Source organism: Cebus imitator, unplaced genomic scaffold (assembly GCF_001604975.1).
Source record: "Cebus imitator isolate Cc_AM_T3 unplaced genomic scaffold, Cebus_imitator-1.0 Scaffold239, whole genome shotgun sequence".
NCBI classification, from domain to species: Eukaryota; Metazoa; Chordata; class Mammalia; order Primates; family Cebidae; genus Cebus; species Cebus imitator.
The window spans coordinates 227864-250166 of NW_016107554.1; the positions used below are offsets into that span (position 1 = coordinate 227864).

Consider the following 22303-nt stretch of genomic DNA (forward strand, 5'->3'; position numbering starts at 1 on the left):
TCATATCTAAGCTCTATGGTAGACAATAAGACTAATTATGGAAATATTGCATTAAAGATATCTAGTACTAACAATTTAGGTTTTGTGAAAATAAAAACCGCCCAAAGGAGAATAAGCAAATGCTACTTCTTCAAAGCTTTCTGTAGCAAAGGAGGCAACCACCATCTTTTGCATTTGGCAGAGAGACTCAAAGGCTGGCAGAGGAGTGTAAAAGCTAGTGGGGGAAAAGGAGGCTTCAGGTATGTTCTAATTGAACGATGTTGACACGGGGAAGCTGGTGGTGGGCTAACTAGAAGGAGAGAAGCCTATGTAATTGGTTAAGGGTGCATATTTAGTGTTCTTTGGTTGGTCCTAAGTTGGAAGCAGGGTCAAAAATTAGGAAAATTATCAGTTAATAATCAGTTCGTGGCTGATTTGAGCTGTTTGCTACGAGACTGTGGTTTGGTTTTCTAGTCTGGTTGCTGCAGATGATGGGTCAGAGATCTATTTTTGTATATGGCATGGCCACTGTCCGTTTGTATATTCATTCTCTCATCATGTAACATGTACTGCTTTTAATAATTCATTGTTCTTTCATTTGCCTTTGCCCTCTTGGCCACCATTGTTCAACTCTTTCATGCACTGAATAGTTGCTTTCTGAGGCATTAAATTTGAGTTCATTCTCTGGCTAATCCCTAGTCCCTTTGTATTACCTTTTAAATATTTATTGTAAAATAAAATATACTTTTATACTGTAAGAAATTAAAACTATACAAAAGGATATAAAATGAAAAGGCAATTCCTCTTCTTTCCCTGGCAGCCCCTCAGTTCCACTATGCACTTGGAGTTAACCATTACTAATGGTTTCTGATATACCCTTTTGGAGGTGATATATGCGTATGTAAACACATTAATTACGTATTTATATTTGCATATTTATCTTTGAAAATCTACACAAATGTGATTATAAGTATTTGGGTTTTTTTTTTTAACTGCTTTTCAGTGTAAACTTTGGACAGACATCTTTGTATCAGCACCAGCTTATTCTTCAATTTTAAATCTGTGATAGATATTCCCAAACTGCCCATTTGACAAGAATGCATCAATTTATCTTCTTATCAAGTGTTTGAGAATGCTTTGTTCTTAACATGTTTATTGACACAATACTATTCCTAATTTAATCTACATAAGCAGTTTACCCTGATTTTACTGTCAGTGAGATCAAGAATCTTTTCTGCTTTTTTATTTTGTACTTTTTAGAGACAGGGCCTTGCTATGTTGCTCTGGCTGGACCCAAATAATCCTTGCATCTCAGCCTCCTAAGTAGCAGGGACTGTAGGTGTGTATTGGTGCACCCAGCTTTCCTTTTTTTTTTTTATTTTTTTTATTGGAGTAGTTTATTATTCTTTTGTAAGGATTCTTTTTTGTCATTTGCTTTTTAACTTTTTGCCATAGACAAGTTTTAAATTTTAAATAATTAAATGTGTGAGGGTTTTCTTCCCCTGTTGATTTGAATTTTATGCTTTAAATTAAAAGCCCTTCCTGTTTTGCTATCTTTTTTCTTTTTAATCAAATTCTCCTGTTTGGTAATAGGGTTGCACAGAGTATAATTGGAAGAAACTGGCTTATCTGTTATTTCTTTGTGAATTGGTACCCTTAGTTCTCTCTGAAGGGTTAATAAGAGATTTTTGGTGAGAATCTCTGAAAGAAATCAGCAACAAGACAGTTGTTAGTCAGCCACTGAATGGACCGTGCTCTCATTGAATGAATACCCAGTTAAATGTACTGTTTTTTTTTTTTTTTTTTTTTTTNTTTCCTTCTGGAAACAGTATTTGATGGTTGCCACCCAATCCCAGAATTAGCTGTCGATGCTCAGAAACCTGGGTGGCAAGAAAATATGAGCAGGACCTGAGTCTGGGAATAAAATAGTTTTCCTTTGGGTCACAGTGCATACTTAAACACCACATCCAGAAATATTATGGCTTTCTGCTTGACCCAGACATAGTTAAAAGGAAGGAGTAGGTGGCGACGAGGTAGTCCAGAGAGTTGAGATTTTCAGAAGGGGAGTCAGGAGGGAGGAAAGCTGTTATTTAACTTCGTCTATCCCTTTAACGGCTCTAATTCCTAATTGGAATGACAGACAGTGACTGCTGTTGCTGTTTTTGCTGTTACCTGTGTGACCCTAGGCCATACTTTCTGTTCTAACCACTCATTCTGAAGTTAGTAGGAAGGCACTCTTCTTGCCCAGCAGCATAGCTTGTTTGCCGCTTTGGGTTTGTGTGTAATTGTGATTCAAACAGAACAGGAAGGAGTTTTGGGTTTCCAAGCTTTTTAGCACTGTATTCTGCTGGGTAACCAATGTGTGAAGAATATCCTCCTCTTTTTTTTCTGAGGCACCTCTCCTCCTGTCTTCCTTTTTTAATACCCACTGTTGACCTATCCAGTAACAGAAAGCAATGCCAAACCGATACTGCCTTTGGAAACTACAGAGCCAGTACTATGGAGTGGAGAGCAGCTCTTCCATCCCTCTGGTGAAGCTGACCTTGACTTGATACTTTTGGCTTTGTTGTCTGCACCCTGGACATCTGTCTCAGTCATGTGCACTGCTAAAGCAATAGAACTTTATTTCTTATGGTTCTGGAGCCTGGAAAGTTCAAGATCAAGGTGCCAGAAGATTTGGTTTCTGCTGAGGTACTGTTTTGTGGCTTATAGATGACTCTCTTCTCTGTTTCTTCACATGGAGGGATGAGAGAATTCTCTGGGGCCTATTTTATAAGGGCACTAACTCCATTCATGATGGCTCTCCTTTAATGACCTTACCACTTCTCAAAGGCCCCACCTCCAAATATCCTCACACTGGGGATTAGATTTAGGCATCAGAATATGTGAAAGACACACTTATTCAAACCATAGCAACATCCCAGGTCTCAGCTGTCTACATCCTGCATCTTTTGCCACTTGATTCTGGCTGGGGGTGATGGCTCTAGAGGCTGAGTCACTGAGGCTCAGAAATATAGTTAGTCCCAGAAGATTTTATTCTTTTTATCAAATATAAGATTTTAAAAAAAGAAATACTTAGTTCAAGCCCAACTTATTTGTAATCCCTAACAAGCATTACATCCAGTTCACGGGTAGAGCATTTGGGATATGATGGATTTCCTCTCAAGAAGGATTGCAATCTGATGTAGAGAACTCAATCTGTGTCCTAAACAAACACTTCTTTTTTTTTTTTTTTGCGAAGGAGTTTCACTCTTGTTACCCAGGCTGGAGTGCAATGGCGCGATCTCGGCTCACCGCAACCTCCGCCTCCTGGGTTCAGGCAATTCTCCTGCCTCAGCCTCCTGAGTAGCTGGGATTACAGGCACGCGCCACCATGCCCAGCTAATTTTTTGTATTTTTAGTAGAGACGGGGTTTCACCGTGTTGACCAGGATGGTCTCGATTTCTTGACCTCGTGATCTACCCGCCTCAGCCTTCCAAAGTGCTGGGATTGCAGGCTTGAGCCACCGCGCCCAGCCCCTAAACACTTCTTATATGTGACCATGACCATTGGACTGGACTGACCATTCTGGAGAAGCCCTGACTAAGTGTAGAGTTAGAGTTGAGAAAGCGTTCCATTCTTCTTTCCATCTCCTAGGAGCCTGAACTTACATGACTTTTCCAAAGTTCATTATGTTGCTATATAATACCAGTAGACATTTGATGAATCCATGTTTATAACATTTATAAAAATAATCACCACAGAGAGGAAAAAGCATAGCTAGACTCTTATTTTGTTGCCTTATTCATATAACAAACATATTTATTTAGTTCTCGCTATATGCCAAGCACTATGCTGGGTGCTGGGAATGTATCCGAAAATAACAACACTGGCTAACGAGCATTGAACTTTTCTACACATTTCACACTGTGCTAAGTGCTTTGCATGGATTACTTCATATAATCTTCAAATCAACCTTGTAATTAGGTGCTTTTATAATCTTTATACAAACGTTTAAAAAAATGAGGTTTAGAGTGTTGCTTAAGTTTCCCAAGAGCACCACTGCTAATAAGAATTAAAGCTGGGATACAGGCTGGGCACAGTGGCTCGCACCTGTAATCCTATCACTTTGGGAGGCAGGTGGATCACTTAATGTCAGGAGCTCAAGACAAGCCTGGCCGACAGGATATAACCCTGTCTCTACTAAAAATACAAAAATTTAGCTGGGCGTGGTGGCATAAATCTGTAGTCCCAGCTACCCTGGAGGCTAAGGTGGGAAAATTGCTGGAACCTGGGAGGCGGAGATTTGCAGTGAGCCAAGATCACGCCACTATTCTCCAGCCTGGGCAACAGAAAAACCCTCCATCATCTCAGGTAAAATAAACATAAATAAAGCTGAGATACAAATTCAGTGTACTTTCTACTTTTTAATTGCTTACTGCAAGGGGCAGAAACAAGCCTCTGCTGAAAATTGTACTCTGAATAGAGAACACTCTGAAGAGAGAACACTTTTTGATGCTAAACTCCTTTAATGGATCCAAGAGATAGATGAAGTGTCCTCCAGAAAAGGCTTCTCATCTTTCGGCATGTTTTAGGTCTCATTGCACATACTCAGCCTATGGTTGATGTGGCCTCCCTTTATTTTCGTCAATTACATTAATTCCTTCTATCCTGTGTTTTTCTCATGCCCTTTTCCTAGAATTCTTGACCTTGTCCTTCTACTCCTCTGTCTTCTCTCTTCCCTTTCACACCTGTTTATTTTCTTTCTCATTTAGGTAATTCCTAGAGTCCTCAAGTGCCATGCAATACAGTTTTGAAGGGAAACATGAAAGGGTGGACACTTTAATTGCCAATGAAATGATCTGTTGATGGAGGGCTGAGTAAGCCTAGGGGCCTCTCTTTAGCATTCTCTGGTCTGTAAGGGACTCCATGTCCCAAAAGCACATCCACTCCATTCTGCTGTTGCTAATCTCATTTTTTCTGTGATTAACAACCCAGATCATTATGTTTTTAGCTCACATTAATCTTCTCTTCTGTGAGTTTGGTAACATTTGGAGTCATTTCCCTCTGTATTTATCCATCTGGGATCTTCATAAAAGGGAAGTTTTCAGAAAGTCATTAGTTGCTCATGCAGAAAGTTGTTTGTTGCTTACTGCTGTAAGAGGAGTGAATGCTCTTCTTGTTTTTCAGATCCTGGGAGGGAATCTTCTCAGTCAGGCATGGGTTCCCTTCAAAATGCAGAGGGACCCCTCATTTGAGCTCCATGGAGTCCTCAACTTGGAGCAGTATTCATAGCATAAAAGACTGGGCTGCCACATAACAGCATCAGAAATCTCAATAAGCAATGGTTGCTCTACACTTATAGAGCAGATGGGATTGCAAGAGAGCTGTGTGGATAGTGGAAAGAGTTGTGATATTAATGAGTCAGAACAAAGACTTTGGCTTGAGTCCTGTCTCGACATCTCCATCTGTTTGACCTTGGGCAAGTAACCTCATCTCTCTGGGATCCACTGGTCTCCTCTATGAACTGGTCCCAAAGATGTGTGCTTTCCTCTCTATATTAAAGGGTAATTTTGAGAGTTAACTTATATTCTTAACTTTGCTCTCTGCTGTTAAGTAAGCTTCATAACCTTGTTCATATCACGTAACTTTGCAATTTCTGTGGCCCCTGCCGACACTAACAGTATATATATGCAACATATAGAGTGAAGTCTATTGGGGAAGTCTTCAAAGCCATTGTTTCTTAATTCTCTTGTTATATAACAAGTCTTCTATGTGCGTATCATATTTAAGCATTTATTGGGGAGGGGATAGGGTGCTTAGAGAGAGAGGATCCTTTGAAAATTCAGTTAAAATTATATTATGCCTGGAAGGCTGCTTTTAAGAGGTCACAAGAAGGCAACTATCCTGGAGGTTCTTGGTTGTCAGCCTCTAGCAATATTTTGTTGTGAAGGTTGGAAAGCATTTATTATTTTCTTAATTCAAGTAAGATGTTTCTTTAGAGACAATATTCCAAATTGGGCATCCATTCAAAAGCCATGACAGATATCCCTGTCTATGGTCATTAACCATGAAATATTGGTATTATTTCTCATTGCTGCCCAAGTGCAGGACTAAATTGCATTAATGCATCTGTTATCCCAGAAAGGGTGAGAGACATAAATAAATTTTATTTCTGGAGAATTAGAAAGGGTCCAGGATGTGGAAAGCAGCAGAGAAATAGGGAGTGTTTGTTCTCATTTCTATCCACTGAAAACCAGGCAACAGGATCCAGAAATACTTTCATTTACTGACAGTTTTCTCCCCCAGTACCTGGGATTTGAACAGGGGACTCCTATTTCGCAGATAACTCCCAGTGGCCTTGACAGAAATTACCTGCATAACTAACGCCCCTGCCAACGTAGAATGTCAGGCACCTGAGAGTACCTTTAATTACAATGTACCTCCCTTTGCAAAGGAGCTAATTGCATCTGTTTCCCTTTCCTTTAGGTGCCCAATCAAGGACAGAAATAATGAAGAGACACATGTGTTAGCTGCAGCCTTTTGAACCACGCAAGAAGAAAATCAATAGTGTGGACAGGGCTGGAACCATTACCACGCTTGTTGGAGTAAATGAGGAATGGGCTCGTGATTATGCTGACATTCCAGCATGAATCTGGTAGACCTGTGGTTAACCCGTTCCCTCTCCATGTGTCTCCTCCTACAAAGTTTTGTTCTTATGATACTGTGCTTTCATTCTGCCAGTATGTGTCCCAAAGGCTGTCTTTGTTCTTCCTCTGGGGGTTTAAATGTCACCTGTAGCAATGCAAATCTCAAGGAAATACCTAGAGATCTTCCTCCTGAAACAGTCTTACTGTACCTGGACTCCAATCAGATCACATCTATTCCCAATGAAATTTTTAAGGACCTCCATCAATTGAGAGTTCTCAACCTGTCCAAAAATGGCATTGAATTTATCGATGAGCATGCCTTCAAAGGAGTAGCTGAAACCTTGCAGACTCTGGACTTGTCCGACAATCGGATTCAAAGTGTGCACAAAAATGCCTTCAATAACCTGAAGGCCAGGGCCAGAATTGCCAACAACCCCTGGCACTGCGACTGTACGCTACAGCAAGTCCTGAGGAGCATGGCGTCCAATCATGAGACAGCCCACAACGTGATCTGTAAAACCTCCGTGTTGGATGAACATGCTGGCAGACCGTTCCTCAATGCTGCCAACGATGCTGACCTTTGTAACCTCCCTAAAAAAACGACCGATTATGCCATGCTGGTCACCATGTTTGGCTGGTTCACCATGGTGATCTCATATGTGGTATATTATGTGAGGCAAAATCAGGAGGATGCCCGGAGACACCTCGAATACTTGAAATCCCTGCCAAGCAGGCAAAAGAAAGCAGATGAACCTGATGACATTAGCACTGTGGTATAGTGTCCAAACTGACTGGCACCGAGAAAGAAAGTAGTTTGCGATTGCACTAGAAATAAGTGGTTTACTTCTCCCATCCGTTGTAAACATTTAAAACTTTGTATTTCAGTTTCTTTTGAATTATGCCACTGCTGAACTTTTAACAAGCACTACGACATGACAGATAATTTTAGTTTAGGTGATCCACCCCTTAATTGTACCCCCAGTGGTATATTTCTGAGTAAGCTACTATCTGAACATTAGTTAGATCCATCTCACTATTTAATAATGAAATTTATTTTTTTAATTTAAAACCAAATAAAAGCTTAACTTTGAACCATGGAAAACAGAGTGACTTATTGGTCAAGCAAACAGTATAGTCATTCTACTTGCTCTAAAGAAAAACAGACAACCTTTATGAACCCAAAGAACTATCACAATGAAGAAATGTGTTATTAAGCCCTACTGTACACTGGGGAGCCATAGCTGAATTATTGGCTGAGTTAAGTATCTGTCAGATTCTAAAATACTGAACGTTACTAGGAGGTTATACACAAGTGTGGTATGCTTTAGAGGCTTCAGTCAGGATGCCTTTTGGCATTTAATCTTCAAAAATAGGTAGATATAATTAGCTATGGAATCCAAATACTTATTGTACCTTTGTACTATGCTGGACAAAATGGAAAAGAAAAAGATAGCACATAGCCTATCCTCAAGATTACTTTCTCATGGACTGGGGTGTGTGACAAATATAAAAATAGCTATACTAAAGAGGAAGGTCCTCATAATCGTGTGGCATCAACCGGGTGCAAGCAACGTGAGAGGCACTTTTATGCAATTATTACGTCTTTCAACTCACAACAAGAGAAGAGTAACAACTGCTCTATTTACATGGGGGAAAACTTCAAGTAAGAGAGGTTCATGATTTGCCAGGTAGAAAGTATTAGAACTTAAATTTGAATAAGATCTTTCTGTCTCCAAAGGTCTTCACATTACGTTTCTACTGAGCTGGTTTATAGTTATAATTTTCCTGTTTTAAAAACTGTACCTAGGTTAAGTACACAGTTCTATAAGTTTTGAAAAATATATATGCCTGAAAAATCTGTCTTACAATCAAGATATTATGTCTTTGTCTTTGGTCAGGGATCGGAGGAAGCACCATTGGATCTTGGGAATAGGGAAGTGTGTCGAAGTTATTGGTTTTAAGGTACCATTACAGACAATCCTTAAAACTTGAGTGGGATCTCACAAGGTGATGATGCAGACAAGGAAGATAGAAGAAGCAGAGGGATTTAGTATAGGGAGGTGTTTGGGATGAAGGAGTCTATGCAAAGAATGGAGAAACAAGGCTGGAACTATATAGTAGAGACCTCAGTTCCAGACCAAGGCATAGTATAACTGATAGGATTTATGGGACACTTACTATGCACCAAGTACTTTCTTTGGAGTATCTTAATGAATCCTTACAAACTCCCCTATGAGACAATAGCTTGTCAATGAGGATCAGAGACACAAGAGCTAAGCAATTAATACAGTTTATAAGTATGGAAGGTATTGGAACCCACTCTGTCAACTCCAGAACCTATGAACCTTTTAACCACTGTGCTGCCTTATGCTCATCAGCTTTACTACCTAGAGTTGCTGTTTCCTCAGACCTCTAGTTTTGCAACTTCCTATGTGATGGTTTTCTTTTTCAAATAGCACAAAAATAGCCCTTTGTGAGATTTTATGTAGGGAAGGTGGAACCTCTGCTATTTTGAGACAGTTAGCGTTCTCCAACCCAAGTTAGGGTATCTCTGGGACTAATATCTCTGCTCTCAGAAAGCCCTAGGGTTCCTAGCTGCAGCAGTAGTCTCTTTAAAGTTTATTTATTGCAAGGGACAATCAGGGTCAGCTAATCCAGGACCTGCAGCTAGGCATGCAGAGCACTGTGGCCAGGCTCCACTCATGGTACACACCCAGAGCCATGGGCTTTTCACACCCCCCACCCCCTTTCAACTTGCTACAAGTGTTAGATATAGTCTAGAAGCCTGAGGTAACTCCTAGATGTAAAATGCAGGACATAGACCCAAGAATTCCTGCATCCCAGCAAGAAGGAAGCCAGACTGCCTGCTTTTACTAACTGAATTAAGAATTCATCTTTCCAGTGAAATTGAAGCTTTGCTGAAGAGTTATCGCCCCCTGGAGGACAATACTATAATATATTTCTGCAGGTACTCTGGAGAAGGATGCCCAACTGAACTGAAATACACATACTTTTCCTAAAGAGCAGGAAAATCACAGCTTTGCTAAGACAACCTTTTAAAAAGGTAAATTGTATTTATTTGAGTGTCTGAGTCGCATCAACTTTAGAAAAGCTTTCACAAATTAGATAATCCATTTCAAGCTGCTTCTTCCAAAATAATCTTTATATCCTCACTAATGAGAGCTTATTTTCCCAATGGTCAATTGCATTATTCAGGTAAAAGCACTTGTAAAACAACAATCTCTGAAAGGTATTGTAAATATTTTACAATATATTTACATCCTGTTCGGATGCAGGAAAGTTAAATTTCCACATATTTAGTATGAAATTCTCCATATACATAGAGCTGAGAGGTGTGTCATAGGTTAATAATTTCCCTGTCTGGATTCGATGTGTAGATTTTTAGTTAACAGTGCCTTAAGTACTTAAAAAAAAGAACCTTTAAGTTAGGTTGCCATGAATCATATACAAGCCATTGGAGGAGAAGATTAATTCTTTTGTTTGTTTATTATAAAATAAATACCAGGCTATGGCACCCATTTGTGATCAGAATTGAGAGGAAGTGCTCTTCCTGACAGCTTGTGGGAATGCTCTGTCCGCTAATGCCAGCAGTGTATATTGCCAATGAGTGAAAAGAACTGACTAAGACTCAAGTCTGCACAGAAAGAGGCCCAACATGCATGCTTCAGCTTTGATCCCAGCATGACTCTTAATTTTTCAAACCCTTGCAGGTGGAGAGCTACCTAATTTGGGACTGTACATTCCGTGAAATTAACTATCAACTCAATATCCATGGCGCATACTCTCTTACCTCTATCTTACCTTCTAAATATTTTTAATAACAGCTTCTTTTCTCAGTCTTCTTTTTTGGCATCTCTTTCTTAACCCCAATCTCTTAAATTCAGAACTACCTAGGAATTTTAGTTTAATATTTGACAATGTGCTTATCTTTGAAGCAAGGAAATCATAAAACATGCCAATCCAACTGGAACATTTTTAACAAAGCGATGAAAAGTTAAATCTTCCATTACATAACTTTCAAGAACGCTTTGGCAAATTGTAATGCAATAATATACCAAATCTGCCAGGTACGCATTGTTCTTTTCTACATCCTTCTCTGATTCTCAACAATATTTCTTGTCCTGACATCAACAAACATAAGGCAGTCTTGGATGTGGGTAGGTTTTTCTTATTGGCTTAACACTTTCATTTCGTATAGTAAGTTCTCTATCTGGCAGAGGTAGGAAGTGGAAAATTCTGCTTAATTAAATGTCCCTGTTACTACAGCCAGGTGAACTCCTAGATTACCAGGGCTAGGAGAGTCTTAGGGATGAGCTTACCTGCTTATTTTACAGGTGTTGAAATTGAAACCCTTCCAGGCTTGCAGATTAGCACCCGTGTCCTCACGTTCCCTATCCAGTGTCCCTTACAGGACACTACCTTCATCTCTCGATAAATTGTTTCCCAATCAACAAAGAAACAATAACATAATGATATACACCATGAAAATGCCACTGGCCATCAGCAACTTTCTTTGAGGATTTGAAAGGCATGTAAGGCTCCCACATCGTCAGAGTCACAGTAAATAATATTTATGATTCCAAAAACCTTCTTGTTCTTTCAAGATAGGATGAGGGGATCAGTTACCTTTAAAAACAGCCCCCCAGATAACATGCTCCATGTTGAGCATGGCTTGGCTTCCCGATGGAGAAATGGGGAAAATAATCCTGGTGCAAGTTGCTGGAGAGGGAGAGTTGATACGCATTTATTTCCTTGAGTAACAACATAAACCACACATGACCGAGGACAGCCCTGCTTGGCAGGAGGAGAATGACTGTCCTTAAATGACGCCCTTCTCATTTCCCGAGCTCTTGTCAGCTTGGCTTCCCAAACTGGTATCACTCATCTGTCAAGTTGACTGGGTCTGACCCAGACAAAGCAAACCAGAGGCAATCTTGATTGCCACACATTTGTAAATGCCCTGTCCAACTCATTCCGAAGTCCAAATAGGTGAATCGGAATTTGAAAAAAAAGAAGGAAAAAAAAAAAAAAAAGAAAAAGGAAGACCTGCATTTCTCACCCCACATTTGCCCATATCATTGGGGTGATATGGATCATCCCAAATGACTTACTGAGCTACACAGACCCAGCCAGGGGTACTCCTCAAGATTCAACACTTTTTCACCCAACTTGGGGGAAATTATGCTGTAGAGGCCACAAGGGGAACATAGAGTCCCATGATTTCATTGGTGGATGACAGTAAAAAGGAAAGACAACAGTTTTATGGCTGTAATCTCTTCAATAGTAAAAGAACCAGAAGCTAGTGAGGATCGCTTAAGAAGCATTCATGTGTGCATAAGTGAGTGAGTGTGTGAGTGTGTGTGTGTGTCTGCAAGCACATTGGGGTAACATGGAATTGGGTTCTGAAACCATTAGGAAAACAGATGTTGGAAACATTTGAAAACAAAGTGTATCTGCCAAATTCGGCCTAGGAATGGCCTAAGTTTCAGGTTTCTGGGGAAATCACTAGATGTATTTTTAAGGCTGTCTCCAAGTTCAGTGCAAACATTTACACTTGTCACTCATTAGTGGCAACTGAGTTGATCAACTTCATAAGTTGTATTTCCTCTTTGGCTGCAAAATGTTCTGCATTTTGCTCACCATTTTTTGCTTTCTTTCCCTGTGGATGTGCAGGCGTCCAAATGCCACGAGTTCTCTGGATCTGACCTTAAAAGCTAGGCCTGAAATGAATATATTGTGGGTCTCTCTGGGGTTGGGACCAAAACCCCTTGCTTTTTGTTTTATTCTTTTTAGTTTCTTACAAAGAAGAGTTTCTAACACAAAAGGCAATCTGAAATCTGGCTGTTGGTCTAAGAATTAACATGTAATCTGTTGTGCTAATGGCATCTACTACTGAATAGATTTCCAAATAAAATGACCCATGGGGTGTAGGATTAGGTTAATTCACAGAAAGCCAGCTTCCTTGGGACTGTCTGCATTTCTACTGAAGGAAAACATCTGAAAGATACTGGTCTTCTCTCAAAGTCTTTCATTCCCACAGACAGCATTCTCAGTATTTGGGCTCTCTTAGGAGCCAGGTGCTGTGACAAGAGGCAAATGCAATGTGAGAAAGGAAGAAGAAAATCTCAGAAAAGTGCTGCCTGGAGCAAGCCTTCAGGGGGACAAACAGGCCTGACTTAAACTCACATTTTCAGCACTTCACCAATAACAAGACTTTTTATATTCACATTAAAACATGAACTGAGGAATGCACATAATGCACTAATATGCATAAGTCACAGATAAAGAATCTCTTACCAAATAATTCCACCTTTCCGTAACAACGGTTATCATTTACTTGACATAGCGCAAGATTCTGTTCCCACCTTTCCTAGTTCTCACAAGATTTATTATCAAGTAGATATTGTCATTTTTCTCATTTTACAGATGAGGAAACTAAAACTTAGAAAGCATCCTGCACGAGCAGAGCCAGGTCTAGCTATCTGCAAAGTCCTTTGTTCCACCAATGTCACATTGCCTGTTTATACAGCATCCTTTCATTTTATGAAGTCTCATCTTAAGACTCATCAGAAGTGGAGGAGGATAGGGAAAGCCATTTTTCTTAATTTGCGCAAGAGGGAAGTGAGGTTCAAAAGAACAAAGCGAGTCTTACGTCACTCAGCTAGTTAGCAGAACTTGGTGTTTGGGAACTACAATGATTTATTCCCTTTTTATACCTATTTTCCTAGGCCCAGCTCTGAAATCTCATATACACCTAAAGTAAACCAGCCTCCTAGATGGGGCAGATGTACATAGAGTTCTCAATCATGGGAATAACTTTTATTTCAAGGTTGCTCCTGGGATGGTGGGGATGTTGGGGAGGCTTGTGTCACTGGCAGTCACATCTGCCCTCAGTCCTACCATTTCTATGTACTCCAGCCAAATTCCAACTGGCACCTCCTGCATACATTTGCCTGAGGGTTTTTTGTGGCCACCACGGCACATTTTGCCACTTACACACAAGATTTGGAATGCCGGGGAGTTGCGTCTTTCAGGTGCAACACTCAACCTATGACTACTGAGAACTTGGTGCATAAACACCCAGACCCCTCACTCTTAGGAGCATATATTCTACCCCATGTTGCAGAGCTGCCCCAGCAGAATGAAGCTCAACCCATAAGTCAAAATAATGGGCTTGGTGCGGCACCAATTTTTGCTTTCTTTCCTTTTCTTGATTTTTGACTTCCCTTTTGGTGTTTCCCAAAATTAACCTTTGGGAAACACTCCCTAAATAAACTCTTTGCGTTCTAATATCATACTTATTGTCCACTTTTGGGGGAACCCAAACTAAGTTGCCTGAATGTACCCTACATCAATACTTTCCAAAGCTAGCTAATGATCAGATAGATTGAGAAAGCCTTTGAAAAATATAAATATGACTGTGTTACCCACATCTACTGAACTAAAATCTTGGGAGGCTGGGTTCAGGCCTCTGTCTTTTCTGTTAATCTCCCCTGTTCTGAAGATCTAGTGATTAGTCAGGATACCAAAACAGACCCATAAAGCATCCTGCACTGGAAATTATTTCTGGAGCATTGCATTTGGCAAAACTTTGCTGCCACAAAAAACAAAGTGAACTCTGTTACTTCAAGAAGAGTGAGTGTCATGGGAACCCACAATAATGTTCGCTGTTTTGCCTTACATCCTGGGACTATCAAAAGAAAAACAAATCTATGCTTGAGATATACAACCTTACAGCCCATCTAGCTGTAGCCTAATTTCCTCTACTTTTGGCTATTTCATTAAGTCATCAGTTACTCTGATTATTTTACGTTTGTTATTTGTATGCTCCCATTTTATAAGTATTTTTTTTTTTACCATTTCTTACATCCTTTATGTACTAAGGAAGAAAATGACATTTATTTGCTGTCATTTACATTTCTCTCAAATTTATAAATTGTTCCTAGACTCATTCTATATTGCTCAAGTTCTGATTTCTTACAATTTGTTTCTCCAAACTTGCTTTCCTGTTCCAGAAATATTGGATATCCATCTATCCTATGTTATGAAACTGCCTTAATCACCAAGATCCAAGATCAGACACAAGTTCAGGTCTCCTAATCCCACAACCCCCCAGTAGCTTTTGCTAATTTGATCCCCATTCACCCCGGAAGGAGGGAGGTAGAGTAGATGAGAGCATTATTTTTCAAATGAGGAAACTGAGACCCAGAGATGCTAAGTTACTTTTCCAAGGTGTTCCCTGGTAAGAGCGCTGTGACTTCAGAAAGCTCACTTGACACCAAAGCTTATGTTCTGTCCTTTCCCATTTATGAGGCATGAACACCTTTGGAGACGCCTCAGGCAATTGCAAGAAGAGCAATGATCTGGCTTGACAGTTCCTTGGTTTTCTTTGGCGTGAAAAAGGCCCACATTCATCTCTTTACTCAGATTTGGCAGATTATCTTATCACTGTTGCTGCTGTTCTAAGAACAAATGATACCTTCGTAGCTTTATTGTTTCATTTTATCAATTTGCGCTTTCCAACTGATGCCATACATGATGGGCTGAATTATAACCAAAAGTAGTATGTTGAAGCCCTAAGCCCTAGCGCCTCAGAATGTGACTGTATTTTGAAACAGTGCCTTTAAAGGGATAAGTTAAAACTGAGGCTATTAAGGTGGGCCCTAATCCAATCTGACTGGTGTCTTAAGGTGAATCGGACACAAAGAGAGTCACCAAGTGTGTGTGTGTTCAAAGCCTCAGTGAGAAGTCAGCCATCTGCAAGCCAAGGAGAGAGGCCTCAGAAGAAAGCAAACATGCCAACACCTTCATCTTGAACTTCTAGCTTCAAGCGAGCTAAGAAAATGAATTTTTACTGTTTAATCCAAATAGCCTGGGCTACTTAGTTATGACATTCCAGCAATCTACTACACCATATTAACCCTTTATCTCCAAGGAGCAATTTGGAAAGTTTTTTTAGTACGTAATATGGGAAAATTTTAGGAAGTGCAAATGATCGATTAACACCATCTCATTTTGAGTCCTCTATGTGTATCTTTCTGTGTTGCCCTTAGTTTTCAGGAGCAGCTTTGCCTTTGTAACAGATCTACCTCTGTCTTTTGGAAATGACCTGTGCTGAGAAGTATGTATAGCACCTCTGAAAAGCAAGAACTTATGTGTAGATACATGATAGCGAATGAGACAAAATGAATACATGACCAGATCATGCTGCCTCTATTTCCAGATAACTATTTTAAAGGGGAAATAGCCACATAGAATGAAACATCTTAATTGGGAGAATGATGCAATCATCTGCATTTAATTACATTTGAATTCTTATTCTACCCCCTGGCCCAGCTTCATTAAATTTTTTTTTTTTTTAGAGCTAAAAATCCCAAATACCCCATTAAAATGGTTTTCCTTAAAACCAGGGCCTATAAAATCAGAAGGCTTTATTAATTCCCTTCCAGCAATTTTTGCAATACATTGGCTCTGTTTACAACTCCAATGATCACTTCTGAGATTGAGAGATCTGAAAACTCTGACCAGGATTGTAAATGATGGCTCTTCTCTCTTTCCTCTCAAAGAGTAACAAAAACACTGTAATTAGAATCGGCTTACCATTTGGTCAATGGTACTCACAGCTGGCTCGGCTTAGTTAGCAGGGGCTTTGGTTCTGCCAGTAGGAGGCTCAAAAAGACTTCTGCAGTCAAGAAATTTGGAAGCCAGAGACAGTGGGAAGCCTATTTAGACAGTTCACTGGGCCATAGATTTAGCTACAATAAGAGACAAGTACAAAGGAACCCAATTAACGGTATTTTAATTTGCCTTATGGAGTGGTTAAAAAAGAGTTCAGGACTTTTGCTTTTGTTTTAGTTTGCTTACAAAACAAAAATAACTTCAATGTTTTAAAATCTAAGGATATAAAATCATGTAGAAAATGAGAGCAATAATAAAAGACACTAAGAGAAATTATAAATTATTCCAAAGCCACTCAGGAATAAGTATTCTTTCCTTATCTTTGATTCCTTTTAGACCTCTTCTGTCTACACACACATTTCTAAAATTTCATCTAAAAGTGACATTTATGCACATTATTAAGATCCATTTAATAAATCCCTATGTCCCTCTCAATAATATTCAAGACAGACCCCTTTATGCTGATATGGTCCTTCCAGATCAACCTTGTCCAGTTTTCTGGTATAATCTCGTCTCCATACTCATAACCCGCTAGGTTCCTACCTATTATCTTGAATTTCTGGAAACAACAACCCTCTAACCTGCCACCCCACCCACTGCAACCCTTTGAAGAGTTCCAAGCTAAGATGGGAGTGTGATCAACTTTCTATTTCTGAAAGCCAACTGGCAACAGCATTTAGAATGAATTTTCAAGAATGTGAGGACAATTAGCTGTAGTAGCTCAGGTATTTATTGTACTAATTCTCAGGTGAACAAAAGCTAGAGGCATAGACCAGAGTTGTGGCAGTGGAGAAAGAAAGAAGGTGAATTTGAGAGATGCTTGGGGGATGCAACAGGCATGTGTTAGATGCTATCTGTCTGTGTGTCATCATCATTTTGTAGTTATTGTTGGCTCTGGCCCTTACATTTAATGGCTCTGAAGTTCATGATTAAAATACATGGGGTCGATGAGGCTTTGCATAACCAGCTTATGAGTCTAGCACAGCAACATGGTTTCACTGTCAAGTTCAACGTGATCTAGCCAAAAGTAGGCTTGATTTAAACTGTATCACAGAATAAATGGTCTCAAATCTTTTATACTGGTTGTCAGAAAAGGATGGAGTTAATTTTATTTGAAGACCATTTTTAATGACGGCTTTAAATACAAAACTATCATCACTTGTCACCTTGCAAGAAAATGAGCTCATGTTAATGTCATTTATTAAATTTCTTGTCTAATTTTTGACCTAAGAGTTATAACTGGCTGAAATCTCTGCCCTTCTAGCACCTTCCACATCTCCATACATGTGTGGGCCTGTTTCTTGAAAAGCCTAGGTAATGTCTGAGCTTCTTATCCAGGAGATTAGGGTGTGGCATGCTGCAGCTGGAATTTACCAAAAGAGTTGTCTTTTAAAGGTGGGTGAAAACAACTATTCTTTTCCAAGCCACTCAGATACCATCTCATGGAGTCTAAAAGACCAACAAAAAAAAAGTCATAAAGGTTCAATAACTGCTTCTCAAAATAAAATGAAGTATATTGTTTTTAAGACAATGTAATAAAACACCCTCTGGAACCCTTTAGTGTTGCATAAATTTAACACACTTTAAAATAATGAAAATGAAAACTTTTGGCTAACAACATTTATTAAGCAATTACTATGTGCCAGGTATCAGGCATTTTTCATGCCTTCTTTGATTACTCTTCAACCCTCTGAAGTAGATACTATTATAATTCATATTTTACAGATGAAAGAACTGAAGCTCAGAGAGGATCATAAACTCAGGAGGACCTGTGGTCACACCTTATTCAAGTGATAGAGCAGGAGATTACAGTTCAAGTATTCTAACTTTAGCGGTCACATCACCAAGCCACAGCTGTGCAATGCTGCCCCATGCCAGAATAACACACATCTACATGCTTCTCATTATCATGATAATTAACACTTGGGTTATTTCACTAAAGCTTGGGAATGTACATCATGTACCATTATAATCTTCCATGCCCTGAAACTTTTAGTACCTCACCAGGCTTTCCAAATTAGTAAGGCAGGATGGGGACCATAACCTCAGTCTCCTGACACTAAGTGCTGATGACTGTGATGTATCAGCATCACATAATCCATTTGCAAGTCTGTACTGCCAGGCCTGAATTTAGCTACTGCCTGTCATGCAGAAGAGTAGCTGAGAATTTTACAAATTACGGAACACTGGATATATTAAAGGTAACCATTTGTATGTTTTAACCAGCCACCATGATGTGGTAAGAACTCTTGTTTATCATAAGTGATAGACTTAACAATTTAATGTGAATAACTACTTTTGTGTTTGATTCTCAACCATATTACATTACACTTCCAGTACCAAGAATCTACTAACCATTTTAAGATAAAAAGATCTTACTTAAGACAATAAATTAAAATGCATCACATTCTGGGTACATGCTTTATCCCAATTCATGAATGCTTGCATTGCTCTTCTCTATAGAAAATTGGGTGCTTTAGCTATAACATACTGATTTTTCTTTGAGAGAGTATGCAATAAATTTAGTTTCCGGTTCTTCCTAAACAGTAGAGACATCTCCAAAACATAACTTTTTGATTCATCCAGAAAATATATATAAAAAGGAAGAAAAATATCAGCTTTGGGGGTGAAATAATCTTGGTGTAATTTTAATCTTCTTTTTTTTTTTTGAGGGTTTAGCTTTGCCTAAATTAAATACATTTTAAAGTGGTTTTTCATATAGCTATTTTCTGTGATTTTATATATAGACATAGATATGAATATAGATTTAGATATATAGAAAGAGGAATCAGGAGGCAAAATTTGAAGAGCCAAGAGGAAGAAAACAAATGACCCTGTACCAGTATGTTGGATGCCCTGTAGTAGACTGGGTCACAGTCCCATCACTTCTTACCCAGTGCCATGTGACTTGCAGTACCTCCCACTGGTCAAAAGTAACAGTGTGCCCACTCAGAGCCAGGGTGTCAAATGCTTCCACTTACCCCTCTACACCTCTGCCTTTCACTATTAGAAGAACATATCTCAGGCAGCATTGATCTAAGAAGGCTGGCAGACTCATGAAACTGACTCCTGGAGTCCAGCAAAGTGGAACACCTAGTAGCTTGAAGCAGAGTCATCCTTGCTGACTTTCAGAACAATGAGCAAGAGAAATAACTGTTTCTTCTTTTAAACCACCGAGACATTTAGGTCGTTTGTTATGCAGTATTATGGCAGCAATAACTAACTGCTACAACCCATAAGAAATAATCCTAAAAGTATACCTAAAATAAAGGGATGAGAAAAAGAGTGATCTCAAATTTTCTACCTGCTGCTGTAAGTGAACGCCCTCCAACATCCACACTGGAGAAATTGATCGGTGCTACTGCATTCTGAGCCTGGAGGGCACAACCACTTTATTTTAAGAGAAAATATGCTGTGTGTGATGTGTGTAGAAACAACCTATGCTCTTCTTTTATAAAATTATTTGGGCAAACTATTCATCAATAGCAAATGCCCTTGTGTGTTCAGTCTGATTCTGACATAAAAGATGAGTAATTGTAGGCATTAGTATCCATTAATATTTAGCTCGCTTCTGAAAATAGCCATAGATGACTTTAATTGAACGATTCCAAGTCACATGTCCCCATTTTAATCTAAACTGTCTCCCTGAGATAGGCATGATAACTTCAAAAACTCAAGAGAAACATAATCCATGGGAAATAGAAGTTATTGAGATTTTGTGAGATATTAGCACTTTGCATAAGAACTGTACCCAAAGACCTTCCATCAGTTGAGGTGTAGTTCATTGAGAAGAGTAGGCAGCAGGAGTATCACAAATGTATACCCCACTTTCTCCTCTATATTCTGGTGTCAAAATGCATTGTGAGTTGGAAGCATGGCCTGGTATGATTCACAAGAAACGGTTTACAATCTACTATACATGTCACAACTATAGAAAGATATAAATCCACGTTTGAATCTTGGATTTTGCATTTATCAGAAAATTACAAGGAGTGAATTAAATTCTATAAACTTCAGTTTCACCAACTGTAAATAAGAGATTTTAAAAAACTCTCTAGTGGAGTTATTAAGAAGTTTAAATGAGGTAATACATAGAAAGTACATAATAAGAGCACCTCACCTTCTTGGTACTATAAAGCCTGCCTCCTTTAGCCATTAGTTGTTTGTTCTGTTCCTGAATACAGCCCCTGTGTAACCTTATATGGTGTATGGCATTCTTCTCCCTGGGGATGTGAGTATATGTGACTAATAAATGGCTATCAATCTCATCTGCCCAGCATAAGGTGTTGTATGTTTGTCCATCCCTATAACTCTTGGGCAAGAACCCATCTCTTAACAATGTGTTGACCAGGATATGATCAAAAGAAATACATACCACATTACAAATAAAAAATGATAGCAGATGTTACAATTAAAAAAAAAAATTAAACCCTAATATTGCTTTCCAGCCAACCAAAAATGCCTTTAGAGTTGCTTCTCTCCAGAGCAGAGGGTTGCCAGCCTCTGTTCTTTCTGATCCAGAAGCTGACATTTGGAACCTAGGGAAAGGGAAGGAGTGAGAGCCACAACTACAGCAAAAAGGGGTCTTTGGCCTATGTGATTCCTGCTTACTGTGGCCCACGACGTAAAGGAAACAGAAATGAAAAGTCCAGTCCCACGGTCACTATGGCTATCTCAACATCTCCAGAATCTTTAATGCCACTGTGATCTCATGGGGTCACCTCAGGGACAGGTCACTGTTGCTGACAGTGTCTTTCTGTAAGTTTCTTAGCCTGTGAGCCTGCATATAAACCCAAAAGTAGATGAGGGGAAGCTTGAGTTCTGAAAGACCTCTGAGGTTCTTAGAAAGCTACATTTGGAGATAGTAAATCCTCAGTTGTTGGTTCCTGCTGCTTCCTGAGGAACACTTCTTCAAGAAGCTTCAATCACTACACTAAATAAGAAGCAGGGATGTATTGTTCACTGTAGTCTTCAGAGTACTTAGTATGATGCCTCATGTTTAAAGGACTTTCAACAAACTTGTGTTTAATTAAATATTGTTTGAATGAATGCAAAAGCAAAATGAATTTACTGTACACTTGGTACAATAAGAGTACAAGAATTGTAAAATATGTCCCTAAAATTAAGCAAAGTACAGTAACTGTAGTCTTCAGAGTACTTAGTATGATGCCTCATGTTTAAAGGACTTTCAACAAACTTGTGTTTAATTAAATATTGTTTGAATGAATGCAAAAGCAAAATGAATTTACTGTACACTTGGTACAATAAGAGTACAAGAATTGTAAAATATGTCCCTAAAATTAAGCAAAGTACAGTATTTTTGACGAGACAAAACCCAAAATCTATATGAAGCAAGGGGAAACTCAGTATACACAAGGAGAATTGTTGGTACTCCTTGAAGAAGGTAGATAATTGAGTCTGAAAAGAGAAGAAACTGGGTCAGCTGGGGGTGACAACAGGGTGAGCAAGTACCTGTGCTTTCCTATTTAAGAATACTCTACATGTTTCTTGCCCCTTATTTCAAAAGAAGGAAAGAGACATGTAGATGAATAGGCACATGTCCTGCAGGAAATGCCTGTGAGCCTTTCAAATATATTGCCTTTTATGCATCATACCAAAGTATGCAAATTAAATCAAAGGATTTCTTATAATAAAAGATAGCAATTTTGTCCCATTTACCTTTCTTTTGAACAGCATTATCAATGTTTGAATGTTTCCACCTATGAAATGCAGTGTACCCAGTGTGATACTAAAATATAGTGGATACAATGTAAATGAATTCCCACCTCAGAAATAAACTCATAAAAAGTGTCAGTTTTCCCTGGATGCTCTTGTTCATTATGTGCAGAATAAAAAGAGAGTCATGGTGTAATAAAGACTTGACAAAGCAATGTTGAAGTGACAAATATCTGAGGCATAGAAGTTGAAATGTGGCATAAAATATGATCACTAAAGAAAAATAATGGTACTTTTCAAATTAAAAAAAAATATCCTTA

The 22303-nt window shown here is 39.0% G+C and overlaps 1 protein-coding gene across 5 annotated transcripts in view; it reads left to right on the plus strand.

The window, feature by feature from the left end:
- The window catches only part of LRRC3B (leucine rich repeat containing 3B), a 91495-nt gene extending 83785 nt beyond the window's left edge, over positions 1–7710 (plus strand). For all 5 annotated transcript variants that reach the window (XM_017498227.1, XM_037727751.1, XM_037727753.1 and 2 more), the window contains exon 2: positions 6448–7710. In XM_017498227.1, coding sequence (XP_017353716.1) covers positions 6608–7387 — 780 coding nt within the window. In that variant the 5' untranslated portion in view covers positions 6448–6607 and the 3' untranslated portion in view covers positions 7388–7710. The remainder of the gene's footprint in view (positions 1–6447) is intronic.
- Positions 7711–22303: the final 14593 nt, after the last annotated feature.